The following is a 15,944-nucleotide window of genomic DNA, read 5'->3' as shown; positions in this document are numbered from 1 at the left end:
TATTTCATAGAGAAAGCAGAGGAACCCTTTTGGAACCCTTTTAGGTTATTTCATAGAGAAAGCAGAGGAACCCTTTTAGGTTATTTCATAGAGAAAGCAGGGGAACCCTTTTGGAACCCTTTTAGGTTATTTCATAGAGAAATCAGAGGAACCCTTTTGGAACCCTTTTAGGTTATTTCATAGAGAAAGCAGAGGAACCCTTTTAGGTTATTTCATAGAGAAAGCAGAGGAACCCTTTTAGGTTATTTCATAGAGAAAGCAGAGGAACCCTTTTGGAACCCTTTTAGGTTATTTCATAGAGAAAGCAGAGGAACCCTTTTGGAACCCTTTTAGGTTATTTCATAGAGAAAGCAGAGGAACCCTTTTGGAACCCTTTCAGGTTATTTCATAAAGAAAGCAGAGGAACCCTTTTGGAACCCTTTTAGGTTATTTCATAGAGAAAGCAGAGGAACCCTTTTGGAACACTTTTGTGTATATGCAACTGTGTATATGCTGCAGGACGTGTGTCACTGTTTAAGCCCTAGATCGCTAGATAGAATATAGACTGTATGTTTTTGTTTCTTTGTTGTATGATTTTCTGTGTTTTATACTGGATCTGCTTCCTTGGCTATGGTCTGCCTTGGCAAAGAGATTTTAGATCTCAATGGGATTATTTGAATAAAGTAAAAACATATATTTAAAAATGCATTTATCATTTCAACTTATTTGTCAACATATTAACACATACAGTATATGTCACTGTGACATCTTGTATGTTTTAACATATATGGCTACAGTTTTCCACAGTTATTCAAATGTACCATATCCTTTGGTCTGTCATTAAGGATACAGTTAGTTTAACACATTAACCAACATTTTCTGGCTCCAAATATGATCGCTATCCGGTCCCTCAAGGGCCAGGAAGTAGGACAAAGGCAAAGTGACTAATCTGTGGCTCAACGCCTCTCCCGATCCCCCTCTGCATCCCTCCGGGGTAACATCCATTAGGGCAGAAAACCTTTTTAAACGTTTTGCAGCGGAAAGCAAAAATGATAATTTCTTAGGTAATCTCCCTGTTTCAATTATGTTGCAGTCCTTTGACGCCTAATGAACATGGCCCAGGTCTAATCCAGGGAGTGACCCGGAGCGGGATGACGATCACAACAGGTCTCCCAGCTGTTTGATGTGCGCATTAGAAGGTCAGAGCAGGTCAGCCATGGCCTGCTGTTTGCCATCCAGACAGACCAGACAGACTGGCACGTTGTACAACACGGTATTACATTCGCACTAATACATTCCTACCAGCCAGACGCCCGCTGACAGACTGTGACAGTGGTCAGGTTCCATACTGTGCACTAGAGCTGATGAGGGAGAGAGAGTGGTACTGATAGTGATGTCAGTTGGCCTCAGGCGGTAGACTACAGTACAGAATGATATACTGCATAGCAATATATTCATGTTGAAGAAATATATACTGTAGAAATATTTTAATGTAGAAGAATAGACACCGTGGTTATTAACTGCTTATTCAAATGTATATTATTTCCTCCAAAAAAAGAGATAATGAAGAAAACATTCCACCTTTCAGGTGGTATGTGTAATGCACTGTATTCTATCCACTACCAGCAATATATCAACGGCAAGAAGAAGCAAATGCGTAATTTTCAGGATCACAAAGATATTGTTGGGGAAATTCTTACAAAGGGACAGTCAATCTTATATGAATCATTGTTTATTGTCAGAGCGCTGGAGAGGTTCCAACACACCCAATGCACCATAGTGTGTCAGAATCTCTGCTGCGGCCATCCCAGCAGTTGTCTTATATACGTCTATACACAGACAAGTTATATGTGCATGACTTAGCATAATTATATCATCATTACAGTTTTGTTTCATTCATGTGACCGACCAATACTGGTTCATAACATGTGACAGACCAATACCTCACAGGGCTTTTTTTCTCTAAGCTGAGACCTTGAAACCCGAGATATCGTTCGTTCTCAAAACAAGGTCTGGGCGTACTGCCAAATTGCAGATACTGATAAGTGAGGATTTGTTCAATCAGTCAATTGCATGAACACAGAAATTGGTTATTAGAACAGCACATGAATAGAACACAGAAATTAGTTATAAGAAAAGCACATGCATGAAAAAATCCATCACAATATCTATTTTCACTCTCCTCTGACAATCATGCGGATACAGCCACCAGTTTCCCAGGATAACTCGCTCCCGCCATGTGTTTCTCTCAGAATGTTGAAGTGACTGAAACAAATAAACAGGCACGTTCACGCACATTCTAATGGTTTTTAAACACTTCCTGTCTGAGTACGCCTGGCTGCACTGGTTAGCCTACATTCTTCCTGAGTGTGGGTTCCTCTCTTTGTAACTGAACTTGAATCATGTTTGTTCAAGGATTGGTGTCTAGAAGTACAGGACATACTGCTGTGTATGATGTTCGTCAAGTTCATTCACTATCAAAGAACTACACAGTTGTAGTGTTCAGTGTTTTGCTGCATCAAAATTGCATGGACAGAAAGGATGACTGTAACACTGTAATAACAGTAGTCTATATTGTAAAAACGTTATACAGAATATTCAGTCTTTCCAACAGTTTCATAGCCTACATAATGAGAACACTGTGTTGTGAACCTCTTTCGAGGAAAGCAAAATCCTTCCATTGAAATGTGTTCAAATGAATTCAAATAAACTCCCAAGAATTGACCATTTTCACAGCCATATCCAATATCCATACATGATCAATTATTATTTTGCTTTCTATTGGGAGTCATATGAGACTCCGGTAAATAGGCTACATTGTTCAACATCCCAGTCTCCTTTTACCCCAACAGTTATCTGCTCTTCAGGCGATGGGTAATAAGGATGAGAGGAAAACTAGGAAATTTCTGTCTTCCTTTACTAAACGTCCCACATGTAGGCGCACACATCCTGATTGACATATTCAGAGACCAGCCTCCACGTACTGTTGGCCAATAGCGGCACAGAGCTGGGTCGAGCCTTCAGATCCAACCTCTTATTTTAACTCATATAACACACACACCAGCAGTCATGTGACGGTAATATAGTACAACTCTGCCTCGCCGCTAGTCAGTCTGAACGGTGCTGCATGGCAAGTCTCAAGGGCAAGGCATGCATTAGCGAGAGATTCCCCAACGAATGCAAAGGAAAAGTAAATACATTGGAATTAAACAGGGATTTGTACATGATTGATGAATAAGGTAAGATCAGAGATGATTTTTCCCCGCATATTTTCTTTGGAAATATATTCTGCAAGAGATATTGGGCGTGCGTTTCTCCTCCAGCCTACCACCATATGCCGCAGCACACTGCTGGACAAAAACATGTTTACGTTGGAACGTTGGAGCTGCGCTTTCTTACGTGTTCTATAGCTGCTGAGATATGTGCTCGTTTGCTTCAAAACTATAATCTGTAGATTATGTGTTATGATCAAATGAGACAAGCACATGTTTAGAAATGTGTCTTTTCTGCCAATAGTAGTTTGAGAGGTAATTGATTTTCAATTGATTTACATTTCATTGAAATGTAGGCCTATAAGCTTATTTTTGTTAAATCTAGTTTTATACGTTTCGTATTAGTATGTTGTAATTATACAGTGTTTATTATTGAAATAGCACGTAATTGCGTGAACATAATTTGCACATGCGGCTTTACTAGGCAATAGCAGTGGTGTCCTGTCAAAGATATGGCCCGCGGGCCGGATTCAGCCTGCAAGTGGGTTCAATCCGGTTCCAAACAATACTTTAAAATGACTAAAACCAGATTGAAACTGTGTAGAAATGATAATGGACTTACATCCATACAGTTTCTTGACTGTGTCTAGTTTATAATCACTGAAATGAAAGCTACAGTCAGGGAGCATCAACAATTCCGAAAACGACGAATAAAGGACCGTTTTTGGCTAATTTTGACTGCAAGGAAATATAACACATTTTCAAGGCTGCCCCCCCTGGACCTCATTACAGACTGAATTAGGCCCCGGGCAAAATGAGTTTGACACCCCTGAGAGATTCTAAAAGCATTAATGTATCTAGGTGAACAATATATACATGGTCAAGCAGAACAGATGAATGGAGCAATTATGCACTGGATATGTCGCAACAATTGCGTGTCATTCCCATTCAAGTGAATTTCCAGTAATTGGAGTTGATTTATTGCGTTTTGCATGTTCTGTAAGTAGCTTGCAGGTGATTTATGTACTATATGGATTGCTCAGTGCTCTTGGCTGCCCCACACAGTGCTTTATGTTAATCCTTTGACAGTTCCTTTGGTGGGTTTACAATCGGTCACTGAGCCAAGAGCCCAGAGAAGGCGAGGGTGAAACATCCATGCTCAGCGTTGCCTTTTCTTGACAGTGTTGCAAGTAACAAATTAGTTACAAATTAAAATAAAGAAATTCATTGCAACGTTTAGAATCAAACAATTAGAATAATTCAATATAGTAAAACATTTGTTCAAATGAAAGACTATCCAATAAATTCATTCAATAAATAAAATGCACTAAAAACCTATTTAAATGTAAATGTGTGAGACAAAAGTGTGCTTTGTCAGGAATAATTTACATTGCGTGACGTCGTCAAGTTATTTTAAATAATGTTTACTCCTGAAATACTAGTAAAGGAATGTGATAGCCAACAGCCGCATAGCACTCTGGGAGTCACTTCATCTCTCACAACAACCGCTTCATCTCATGCCAACCGCGATCGAACTCGAAATGGAAACATGCACAGCATTCCATATTTTTCATGTGCAAGCTAGTAACTGAGTGGCTGAAGATAATTTGGTTCACAGATGGTGCATTGGAGATTCATGACTTGTGATTAGGTCTTGGCTATCTGTAATTTTCCCTGTAGGCTTTTGTCTGCTATTACAGTGAAAATGAGTTTAGTAACCTTCTCTCTCTTCTTATCTGCTTATTTATGTTTGTCTAGATATACAGTATCTGGGCTGGAAACCTTGGAATTTAAGACTTTTTCTACCCAAACTTTTTTTTATCTTGAGAGAGAACAACAGGTGTTCTCTATCTCTCTGCGAAGCACGACCTTGCTGTGGCGACCCATTTGTGGGTTTATTTGGTCCCAGTCTCCCGACAACAAGAGGAATAACCCTAACAAACTGCTGTATCAGAAAGACAAATTTCAACACAAAGTGGGAAACATTCTCTTGGCCCCTAGCCAGGAATGGTGGATAACTTCCTAGTGAGCGGCGAGGACACTTTTTTACCGTACGGTGGCTCCCCACCGGCATACCGCCTGTTGGACATGGTGACGGACGGGGGGACCTACCATGTGATGCCTTCGCCCTTCTCCGAGGATGACCTGAGCGAGTCGTCCAGCCCTCGCTCCTGCTCCAGCCCCGACTCCCAAGTGCTCAGTTCCAGCTATGGCAGCAGCTCCAGTGCCGAAAGCTCAGACAGCATCCTGGACCTTCTGCTGTCCCAGACCTCCCTAGGCGGGGCAGGGACCGGGGCGGCCATCCCCATGTCACTGCCCACCTTTCTGTGGGACTCACAGAGGGACGCGCCATCCCACCCAGAGGCCTTGAAGGAGGAGAGCGTGGACTTCCCGGTCTGGTCCTTAGTGGACATGGAGGAGCCGTCCTTCCATCCCACCTTAGAGGAGATCGAGGAGTTCCTGGAGGAGAACATGGAGGTGGTGTCGTCCATGAAGCAGGAGGCCCAGGAGGGGGCGCTGGGGCCGGGCCTGGAGGAGATCTTGGGGCTGGGGGTGGGACTGGAGGTGTACAGGGAGTCCTCATCCCCAGGGCCAAGGCTGGAGCCAGAGGCCAAGCATTCAGACCAAACTGTGCCGACCACAAATGCTGCCACCGTCACCGAGACCAAAAGCACACCAGCCACATCGTCACAGGAGTACAACGAAAGCCCGCACAACGACGTGTTCAAGAGTGGTTCATTATCCAGCAGGCCAGGATCAACACAGAGCTGTGAAAATGGTGGCAGCGCTGGAATGCCGGTCATTCTGCAGATCCAGCCCATTCAGATCAAACAGGAACCTGGTGCCACGGTTCCTCCTCCTCCGCCACCTCCCACAGTTGTCCAGCCTCCTCCTCAGTCGGCATCGGACATAAAAATTGCCCAGCTGCTGGTCAACATCCAGGGGCATACCTTCGCCCTGGTGCCCCAGCTGCTTCCCTCCACCAGCCTCAACATCTCCTCTAAGTTTGTGCGCATCGCACCGGTGCCCATCGCGGCCAAGCCCCTGGGCCTCGGTGAGGTGGCGGTCGGGGGCCAGGGCCATGGGCTGCTGGTGGGGGGTCAGAAGTTCCAGAAGAACCCGGTGGCGGACCTTATCAAAATGCATAAATGCACTTTTCCCGGCTGCACCAAGATGTACACCAAGAGCAGCCACCTGAAGGCCCACCTGAGGAGACACACAGGGGAGAAGCCCTTTGCCTGCACCTGGCCGGGCTGTGGATGGAGGTGAGTGGGTGCTCACTGACAATGATGATGATGTATTACTTTATGATTATGATGATGATGATGATCATAATTTATTGCTTTATGGATTTTCTATGTCAAAAAGCTTCCGCACATTCAACGTAGTAAACATACCTATAGCAAGCTTCCACCGTTGACCACATAACGTGATCATTCTTCCCAATATATCGAAATAGATCATCTCAACACACTCGCTCTCGTAATTGTATTCGACAGGTGTCAGGGTTTTGAAGCTCAAGAATTTAAGTTGTCGTTATCGCGAGAGATTTGATCAACTTTGCTTCATGGTTCTGGCAGGTTGTTTAAAGAATGCTTAGGGGGTTTTGAGTGAGAGACCAGTCAGTGAACACATGCTTTCACAATCATGTGTGAGATATGGATTATACCCTATTGTTACCGTAAGGCCTTTCTGGACGCAGTGAGGTAATTATATGTCTGTCCACTATACAGTACACGCAGGGTGTCATGTTCCTCAATGGAAGGAAGCCTTTGCACCACAGACCGTGGCTGGCACCCGAATTGACCTGTCTGATGAGGTCATCAATTAGCCCCGGCGAGGGGCTTAAAGTGACACTTTACAGGATCCACAGGCTCCATTACTTATTTGTAGAGGCTCATTCTCTCGCAGCACCAAGCTAGCCGATGAGGCTCAGCGTTCATGGCGCTAAACATGGAATTGAGTTGCTTGTTTCCTTATGGCTATTTGGCTGTCACTCAACATGCTATTTCTTTATTCCAGTGCCACGATTCATTCGCCACAGTAGCAGTGCTGTGAATCATTATACATGTGTCTAGCACTAAGTGATATTTCCCCTTGTGGAGTAGTTGGATACCACTTAAAAGGAAGGAAAAGTATTCAATAAAAGGAACATATTTGGGGCCGTAGGGTAGCCTAGTGGTTAGAGCATTGGACTAGTAACTGAAAGGTTGCAAGTTCAAATCCCCGAGCTAACAAGGTGCAATTCAAACACTACCTCGACAAGACGTTTAAGAAGACTGCCAGTCTCATCGCCAACAGTTGTAAAGCTGTATCCATTCTAGTGAACTCCGATCCATACAGCTTTACAACTGTTGGCGATGAGACTGGCAGTCTTCTTAAACGTCTTGTCGAGGTAGCGTTTGAATCTCCAGTTAAACCACGGTTCCTAGGCTGTCATTGAAAATAAGAATTTGTTCTTAACTGACTTGCCTAGTTAAATAAAGGGACCAGGAAACATTTGACTTGCAGTACAGCCCACATGGTCATCTACAGATATAGTCAGAAAATAGAAAGCAAGGAAGAAATCTATATCAAGTCATTGTTTGCCTTCTTTCTCCTCATCTGCTTTTCCGGAGCTCTTGCAGTCTTAATGGCTGTCAGGCTGCGTTCAAAGTGTTAATTGGAGGGTTGTCAAGAGACATTAACATGTTCCCTCAGAATCACACTTTTTTCAGGCAGAGAGATATCTGGGATATGTGAGAATGGCGGGGGTGTCATATTTCTGCTGGTGTAAACTAAAACTGAGCCGAAGCATGTGGGTCGAGGTCACATGGGCGCAACTCGGGCGCCTCCTGTACTGACTCGACAGCTGTGCAGGATTGTGCATGAGTAAGAGTGTGTGTGTGTGCGAACGTGTGTGATTGACTGTGTGACTCTTGTCCCCCAGTACAACTGGCTGATTTCCTGAGGACACAGGGTCAGGCAAGAGAGTGACAGTATCAGGTGAATTTGGCTTTCTAAGCCAGGGGAAATGTTATCCATATGCCCTACACAGACCTCACTAAGTACAGGTGGCTAGAAGAGCAGGGACAAGCCAACACATGGGCAAAGTAGGAATCTGTTAGTGGTGTGTGTGAGTGAGTGAGTTAGTGTATGTGTGTGTAACAGAGTGCATTCCGTTCTGCCCTGACCAGGGATCGAACTAGCAACCTTCTATACAACATCACACGCAATTCAACCATTTGAGCCATTAGAGAAAAAGACTAGTTTGTCACTGTGTGAGCGACAGTTGCCTTTAGATCTCATGGAAGGTGTGATGTCACCAATGCATTCCAGTCAACATCCTACAGATTACTTTGACATCCGCTACACGTACAGTACGTGTGTATGTGTTTATACATGTATTGTCAACACGCTCCATACAGCATGTTAGTTTGTAGTGCTGAGTGATTAGTGCTTTCTGAGGTTGGTGTGATTACGGTTAGATTGTAAAAAAATAATAATAATCACAGTTTTCTATTTCGGGTTTCAATCATTTTTAAATGTATGTTGAATGCTGTAACAACACAGAATAAAACAATTAATATAAGGCCCATGGTGGTAGTGACTGCATATTATACTGCTCACTTATTAACCATAATTTATTCATATTATTATTTATTATTTTAATCAAATATTTTAGCTGTTGTGTAAATTACACTTGTTTTATTTGATGACTTTATTATTTAATTCCAAATCATCATCTCATCTCCATAGAGCTGCTGCCTATGCTGTCTGACAAAATCACTATTTTAGTAGTTCTTCAAAGTAAATAAGGCATACTTTAATGACTGCTGAATACCAACTATCAATCACTTAGATCATCATTTGTCCTTCAGGTAGAGATACATCGCGAAGCAACTGCTCTCTATCCCTCTCAATCACAAGTTCTTCTGTCTCTTCCCTGCCTCTCCTTCTCCATGACTGGCCCACACAAACCGGAAAAGTAGGCGCGCACAATGGGTTGTCATTGTAGTTAATTACCAAGTTTTCTGCACTAAACTTTGTAGAATACTGGCCTGTTAGAAACTACAACTCCCTACTACATCGCACAGTTCAGGCTTGATCTGATTTCTCTCCAGAGAAATTGCTCATTGAGCTCGCAGAAGAAAAATAATAATAATTGGAGTTCAAATATTTTAACCGATTCTGGTCAATTAGTTGTTTAGAAAATGAAAAATTACAAAAATGTTGGTTAATCGCTAAGCACTATTATTTTGTATAGAATCATTACATATTTAATTTGAAAAAAAAAACATTTTAGTAGTAGCTCTTATCCAGAGCAACTAGGGTAAAATACCTTGCTCAAGTGGATATCAACAGATTTGTCAACTAGTCAGCTTGGGATTTGAACCAGCAACCTTTCAGTTACTAGCCCAATTTGCTTAACCACTAGGCTACCTGCCTCGCTCCCTCCCTTATATGCTCAATCGTTCATGGACTGCAGTCCACTTCTTCTCCTCTTGCACATACTGAGGAATCAATATTCCTGAAAAGGGTACTGCATCAGTCAATTTATTTATGTTGACTTTGGCATCAACTTGGCAACCTGCCAGTGGCCGCGTATTTGTAATGCTGCAAGTCTGTTCCAGTAGATGAGCTCGGCTACAGCAGAAATCTCTCTAGTCGTTATCCAGGCGATGCATCTCAGCCCAACAAAAGGGGTCTTGTCTGGACACAAAAGACAGGATTTAGTTAGAGTGGAGGCAAGATGGTGGGTTGGATGAAGGGGGGGTATAGAGAGAGAGAGGGAGAGGGAGAGAGAGAGCGAGAGCGAGATAGAGAGTGGGCTAGTGAGAAAGGATAAAGAGAGTGAGAGGGAGAAAGAAGGAAGAGCAAGAAAGAGAGAGAGTGTGTATGAGTAAGGGGCCTGTTTTGTGTGAGGGGCCTGTTTTGCACACAATCGGGCTGAGGGAAACTAGTGTGGAAGCGAGACGAACAAAGGCTAAGCACTGAATAGTTACCATGACTGTGTGATAGGAACGTCTAGGCTGGCAGTCTGCTTGAAAAGGGAGAAGGATCGGGGTGAGGTTTCTGTGCTAAGGCTGAGACTTTTACAGTTGGACGGGGACATGCATGCAATACACTCTTAGGGGAAAAAAAGAGTTCCAAACGGGTTCTTTGGCTGTCCCCATAGGAGAACCTTTTTAGGTTCCATGTAGAACCATCTGTGTGAAAGGGTTCTACCTGGAACCAAAAAGGGTTCTTCAAAAGGTTCTCCTATGGGGACAGCCGAATAACCCTTTTTAGGTAACACCTTTCTTTTCTAAGAGTGTACAGACACACGTGCAAACAGGTAAGGGAACGTTGTGAGCACACACAAACGCATATACACCCATGCATACACACCCATGCATACACACCCATGCATACACACCCATGCATACTCACCCATGCATGCACACCTACAGAATTCACCCTTACGTACACATAGTCTCGCCGTATTTCTCTCTTTCTCCCTCTCTTTGTCTTATATGTCTTGTACGTGTACACATGAACACGCGCACAGCAAAATCCAATTAAACCTCCCCATATTTTCTCTGGAGCTGACATTGATATCATAGCATCACAAGGCCAGGGGCACTCACACTCCACACACTGTTATTCCACTGCTTCCAGTCAGTCAGTCAGTCAGTCAGTCAGTCAGAGGAACGCATCAGGGGGACTCCCTGGGTAGGTGGGTGGTGGGGTTATTCTCAGAGTAGTGTGCCTACACATGAGGCACGAGAGGACTGTTGAGCAGGAAGGGGCCAGAATGAGAAACAACCTTACTGTACACACGACTATTCAATAGCCACTACCATTGGCAGTACTACTGTAGTAGAGCTTGTGTCATCTTGTGTTCTAAATGGGGGCGGCAGGGTAGCCTAGTGGTTAGAGTGTTGGACAAGTAACCGAAAGGTTGCAAGTTCGAGTTGACGAGGTACAAATCTGTCGTTCTGCCCCTGAACAGGCAGTTAACCCACTGTTCCTAGGCCGTCATTGAAAATAAGAATTTGTTCCTAACTGACTTTCCTAGTAAAATAAAAATAAAATAAAGGTAAATGTGTGCTCTAGAGTCATACTCTTTTATTATTACCCTACTGTTATTAATAACAAATAGTATTATTTTATTACTGTCATCAGACTGAGCCCTTATTTTGAGAGTCACGGCAATAGCCCCTCTATAGTGGCCTATTTAGTGTCCTACTAAGCTAGCTATCTGAGCCCAAACCTCTTTTCTCCTCGTGGTGTGGGGACTCATGTTTTATGTGTTTGTTGTGACAGATAGTAAAATGGTTTTTATTCGACTCCTTGAGCATTGCTGCTTAATTACAGGCTCGAGATTGTATCCATTCATCATCATGTCAGCTCCGGCTGTAACATCTGGGAGATTGACAGAGCTAGGCTTGGGAGAGATTGCTGCGAGGCCAGTAGTTGTCATGCCTTAACCTTGATCATGTGTTTCAAGCTGGCGCTAACTCGTTAACACTGCCACATAAGCATTGCTTTAAGGCTACAATTGTACGAAAGCTCCAACTACTTAGCATTTCCTAATGGGATTTCGCCAAGGTTTATCCTTGGGTTTTAAGCTAGCGCTAACTAGCTAGTGATGATCTTCATAGCACTGGTAAGGTCATGTGTTTAAATTAAGATAGCTTTAACCTTTTTTTGCATTGCCTTTGCACCCCCCCTGCCCAAAAATGTTTTCATCTGACCCTCCCCTTCTACTGTAAAATAGCACCCTCCCCCTCGTAAAGTTAACTCAAAATAATGTTTGCCACCGTCAATATCATGAGTTGCTTTTTTTAACACCACAATAAATAGACTATGTCAATCTCGGCAAACAGAAAATGAATCCCTCCCTTACCCAGTATCGAGGGTTTGTCATTAAACTTTTTGGTGTTTTGTAACAGATGTATGTTTCTAGTCATCAATTGGTCACTGCACAGTTTGGATTGATTGATTGATTTTATTTGTCAGTTAAAAAAAATACATACAGGACCAATCAAAAGTTTGGACACACCTACTCATTCAAGGGGTTTTCTTTATTTTGATTATTTTCTACATTGTACAGTAATAGTGAAGACATCAAAACTATGAAATAACACATTTGGAATCATGTATTAACCAAAAAAGTGTTAAACAACGTCGATTTTAGATTCTTCAAAGTAGCCACCCTTTGCCTTGATCTAGTTAAATAAAGGTTAAATAAAAATTAAATAAATAAAATGACAACTTTGCACACTCTTGGTATTCTCTTAACCAGCTTCACCTGGAATGCTTTTCCAATAGTCTTGAGTTCCCACGTATGCTGAGCACTTGTTGGCTGCTTTTCCTTCACTCTGCGTTCCAACTCCAAACCATCTCAATTGGGTTGAGGTTGGATGATTGTGGAGGACAGGTCATCTAATGCAGCACTTCACTCTCCTTCTTGGTCAAATAGCCCTTACCCAGCCTGGAGGTGTGTTTGGGCCATTGTCCTGTTGAAAAACAAATGATAGTCCCACTAAGCACAAACCAGATGGGATGGCATATCTCTGCAGAATGCTGTGGAGGCCATGCTGGTTAAGTGTGCCTTGAATTCTAAATAAATCACAGACAGTGTCACCAGCAAAGCACTCCCACACCATAACACCTCCTCCTCAATGCTTCACGGTGGGATACACACATGTGGATATCATCTGTTCACCCACACAGCGTCTCACAAAGACACAGTGGTTGGAACCAAAAATCTCACATTTTGACTCAAAGGACAGATTTCCACTGGTCTAATGTCCATTGCTTGTGTTTCTTGGCCCAAGCAAGTCTCTTCTTATTATTGGTGTCCTTTAGTTGTGATTTCTTTGCAACAATTGGACCATGAAGGCCTGATTCATGCAGTCTCCTCTGAACAGTTGATTTTGAGATGTGTCTGTTACTTGAACTTGCAATTTCTGAGGCTGGTATCTCTAATGAATTTATCCCCTCTACTTTCCTATGGTGGTCCTCACGAGAGCCAGTTTTATCATCGCGCTTTAAAAGTTCTAGACATTTTCTGGATTGACTGACCTTGACTGACATGTCTTAAAGTAATGATGGACCGTTGTTTCTCTTTGCGTATTTAAGATGTTCTTGCCATAATATAGACTTGGTCTTTTACCAAATAGGGCTATCTTCTGTAAACCACCCCTACCTTGTCACAACACAACTGGTTGGCTCAAACACATTAAGAAGGAAAGAAATTCCACAAATGAACTTTTAACAAGGCACACCTGTTAATTGCAATGCATTCCAGGTGACTACCTCTTGATGGTTGAGAGAATGCCAAGAGTGTGCAAAGCTGTCATCAATGCAAAGGGAGGCTACTTTGAAGAATCTCAGATATAAAATACATTTTGATTTGTTTTTTTTTGGTTACTTCATGATTCCATATGTGTTATTTCAAAGTTTTGATGACCTCACTATTATTCTACAATGTAGAAAATAGTAAAATAAAGAAAAACCCTTGAATCAGTAGGTATGTCCAAACTTTTGACTGGCACTGTATATACAAAAAATATGTTCTAAGGTGACCGGGATTGCACAATAAAGTCTGGGACTTATTTTCATTGTGGTCCCTATTTTTTACATGAATACATACACAATTACATAGATACAGACATATTACAGAGATAGAGACAGACAAAATGTTCAACCTCCAAATGAGTATAAGGGGGGGAGTTTAAATGCAATTCTTACAAGCTTGTTTGTTTGATAGCTTTTTTTTTTTGATGTTTGGGGCTGCTGGTGAACCATGATGTGCAGGCATAATCAAAAAGATACTAGAGTGGTGCACTTGCCAGAGTCTCTAGGATGTCTATCTCTAGGATGTCTATAGCCATCCAATTGGCGACAGATTTTCATATAAATATTCGGAAGTCTTCATTATAAACAATATGCTATTTCAGTTTCCTTTTGGAAAATTTGGCATCAGACAACATGACAGGAATGATTTGAATCGACCAGACTTTTGAGATAAGTAATGGACGTCCATATGCATTCAGATCCAACCTGGCGCCATCCATTATTGAGCGATTTTGGCCAAATGAGCCACATTTTGTTGTGTGTGTGTGTGTGTGTGTGGGGGGGGGGGATAATTGTCCATCTCACGGTTCAGCTGTCAGAGATTTGAGCTCTAAATGTATCAGGTTATTGCATGCGTAGGCCTTTAGGCTTAAGGAGTTCACTGTATGATATTCAGATTTTAATAAATGTATATATGTAGCCTATATAAAGGAAGAGAAACTTAGGCCTAACCCCAGAGAGACAGAGATATGCCGGTGGCGTGCTACCACAGTAACATATATTTATTTATGTCAGATTCTTTCATTTTTGATCCAAATATTTTGTTTAAAGATAAGCATTATATTGTTAGATTATAGGAGTTACTCTTGTAGGCCTCTTCCTCATTTCAAGTTCAACTGTCGGAGTCAGTCTGCAGTAGCTAAAGCTTAGTAATAGCCACACCATACCAAATCTTCACAGATGTTTTATTAGGGTAATATCAAAAGTAAGTCAAGCCATTGTTTATAGGGAAAATACAAGCAGAAGAGTGATTGCAAACCAGGGGAAAAAATGCACCTCCCTGCCCAATAAAATAAAATTAAAAAAACCTCCCTAAAGCAAAAAAATAAGTTGGACATCCCTCCCCTATTTTGGACCCCCCCTTCCCCCAGTAAATTTCGATCTGTCCCTTAGCTCAGCCTAGCCATGTGTTTTAAGCAAATTATTTAGCATTGCTAGCATTACTTTAGGGTTTCATCCATGTACTTTAAGCCAGCTCTAATTATATATAGTCTGGGATATTACATAACTAGCAAGGCTTGGTGAGATGCAGTAGGTCTTGCAAGAAAAGGGAGAAGCCCAGATTTACTGCAAAATAACACACTGGATCAAGCAGACGTGGTGTAGCCAGTCACTTATTATGGTATACACTGCCCCAAGACTGCTAAAGGCAAAACATATTGGCTACTTGCTGTAAAATGACTTTTACCATCACGACTATACACAAATCTGTATATCCTACCATTTTGCAATCACTGTCTCAAACATTTGACAATAATATGGAATGAAACTAAAACCAAATTCTCTTGTCTGTACTATGTCAAGGAACATTTAAAATATGATAAATGTTTTTTGTTTATCATGTTATGTAAACAATAATGTTTTATTCTATTCTAAAATGATTGACATCTCTCTCCTATCTATGTGTGTCTCCCAGATTCTCACGGTCGGATGAGCTGTCGCGGCACCGTCGGTCCCACTCAGGGGTCAAACCCTACCAGTGTCCAGTGTGTGAGAAGAAATTTGCCCGCAGTGACCATCTATCAAAACACATCAAAGTCCATCGCTTTCCCCGAAGCCGGACGCTGCGCACAGCAAACTGAGCCCATCCTGATCACTCTTCAACGGACATAGACCAAGGGAGCACGGAATGTGTGTGAGTGAATAGATGTGAATAGAGAGAGAGAGAGAGAGAGAGAGAGAGAGAGAGAGAGAGAGAGAGAGAGAGAGAGAGAGAGAGAGAGAGAGAGAGAGAGAGAGAGAGAGAGAGAGAGAGAGAGAGAGAGAGAGAGAGAGAGAGAGAGAGAGAGAGAGAGAGAGAGAGAGAGAGAGAGAGAGAGAGAGAGAGAGAGAGAGAGAGAGAGAGAGAGAGAGAGAGAGAGAGAGAGAGAGAGAGAGAGAGAGAGAGAGAGAATAGTAGGTTTGTGTGTGCCTTGCCTTTTAGAG

General features: G+C 42.4%; 1 protein-coding gene across 1 annotated transcript; it reads left to right on the top strand.

The window, feature by feature from the left end:
- Positions 1 to 3,070: 3,070 nt before the first annotated feature.
- On the top strand, positions 3,071 to 15,669 carry LOC124003433 (Krueppel-like factor 15). The gene is made up of 3 exons (XM_046311694.1): positions 3,071 to 3,218; positions 4,950 to 6,457; positions 15,436 to 15,669. The coding sequence occupies exons 2-3, from the start codon at positions 5,199 to 5,201 to the stop codon at positions 15,599 to 15,601; spliced, it is 1,425 nt and encodes a 474-aa protein (XP_046167650.1). The 5' UTR covers positions 3,071 to 3,218; positions 4,950 to 5,198; the 3' UTR covers positions 15,602 to 15,669.
- The last annotated feature ends 275 nt before the right edge of the window (positions 15,670 to 15,944 follow it).

This window comes from Oncorhynchus gorbuscha, linkage group LG18 (genome assembly GCF_021184085.1).
Source record: "Oncorhynchus gorbuscha isolate QuinsamMale2020 ecotype Even-year linkage group LG18, OgorEven_v1.0, whole genome shotgun sequence".
In the NCBI taxonomy this organism is placed as follows: domain Eukaryota; kingdom Metazoa; phylum Chordata; class Actinopteri; order Salmoniformes; family Salmonidae; genus Oncorhynchus; species Oncorhynchus gorbuscha.
This window is presented reverse-complemented; position numbering and strand designations above follow the sequence as displayed.

Coding starts and splice junctions, on each gene's coding strand:
- LOC124003433 (XM_046311694.1), top strand. CDS start 5,199: ATGGTGGATAACTTCCTAGTGAGCGGCGAGGACACTTTTTTACCGTAC. Junction 6,458..15,435: donor TGGCCGGGCTGTGGATGGAG/GTGAGTGGGTGC, acceptor TGTGTCTCCCAG/ATTCTCACGGTCGGATGAGC.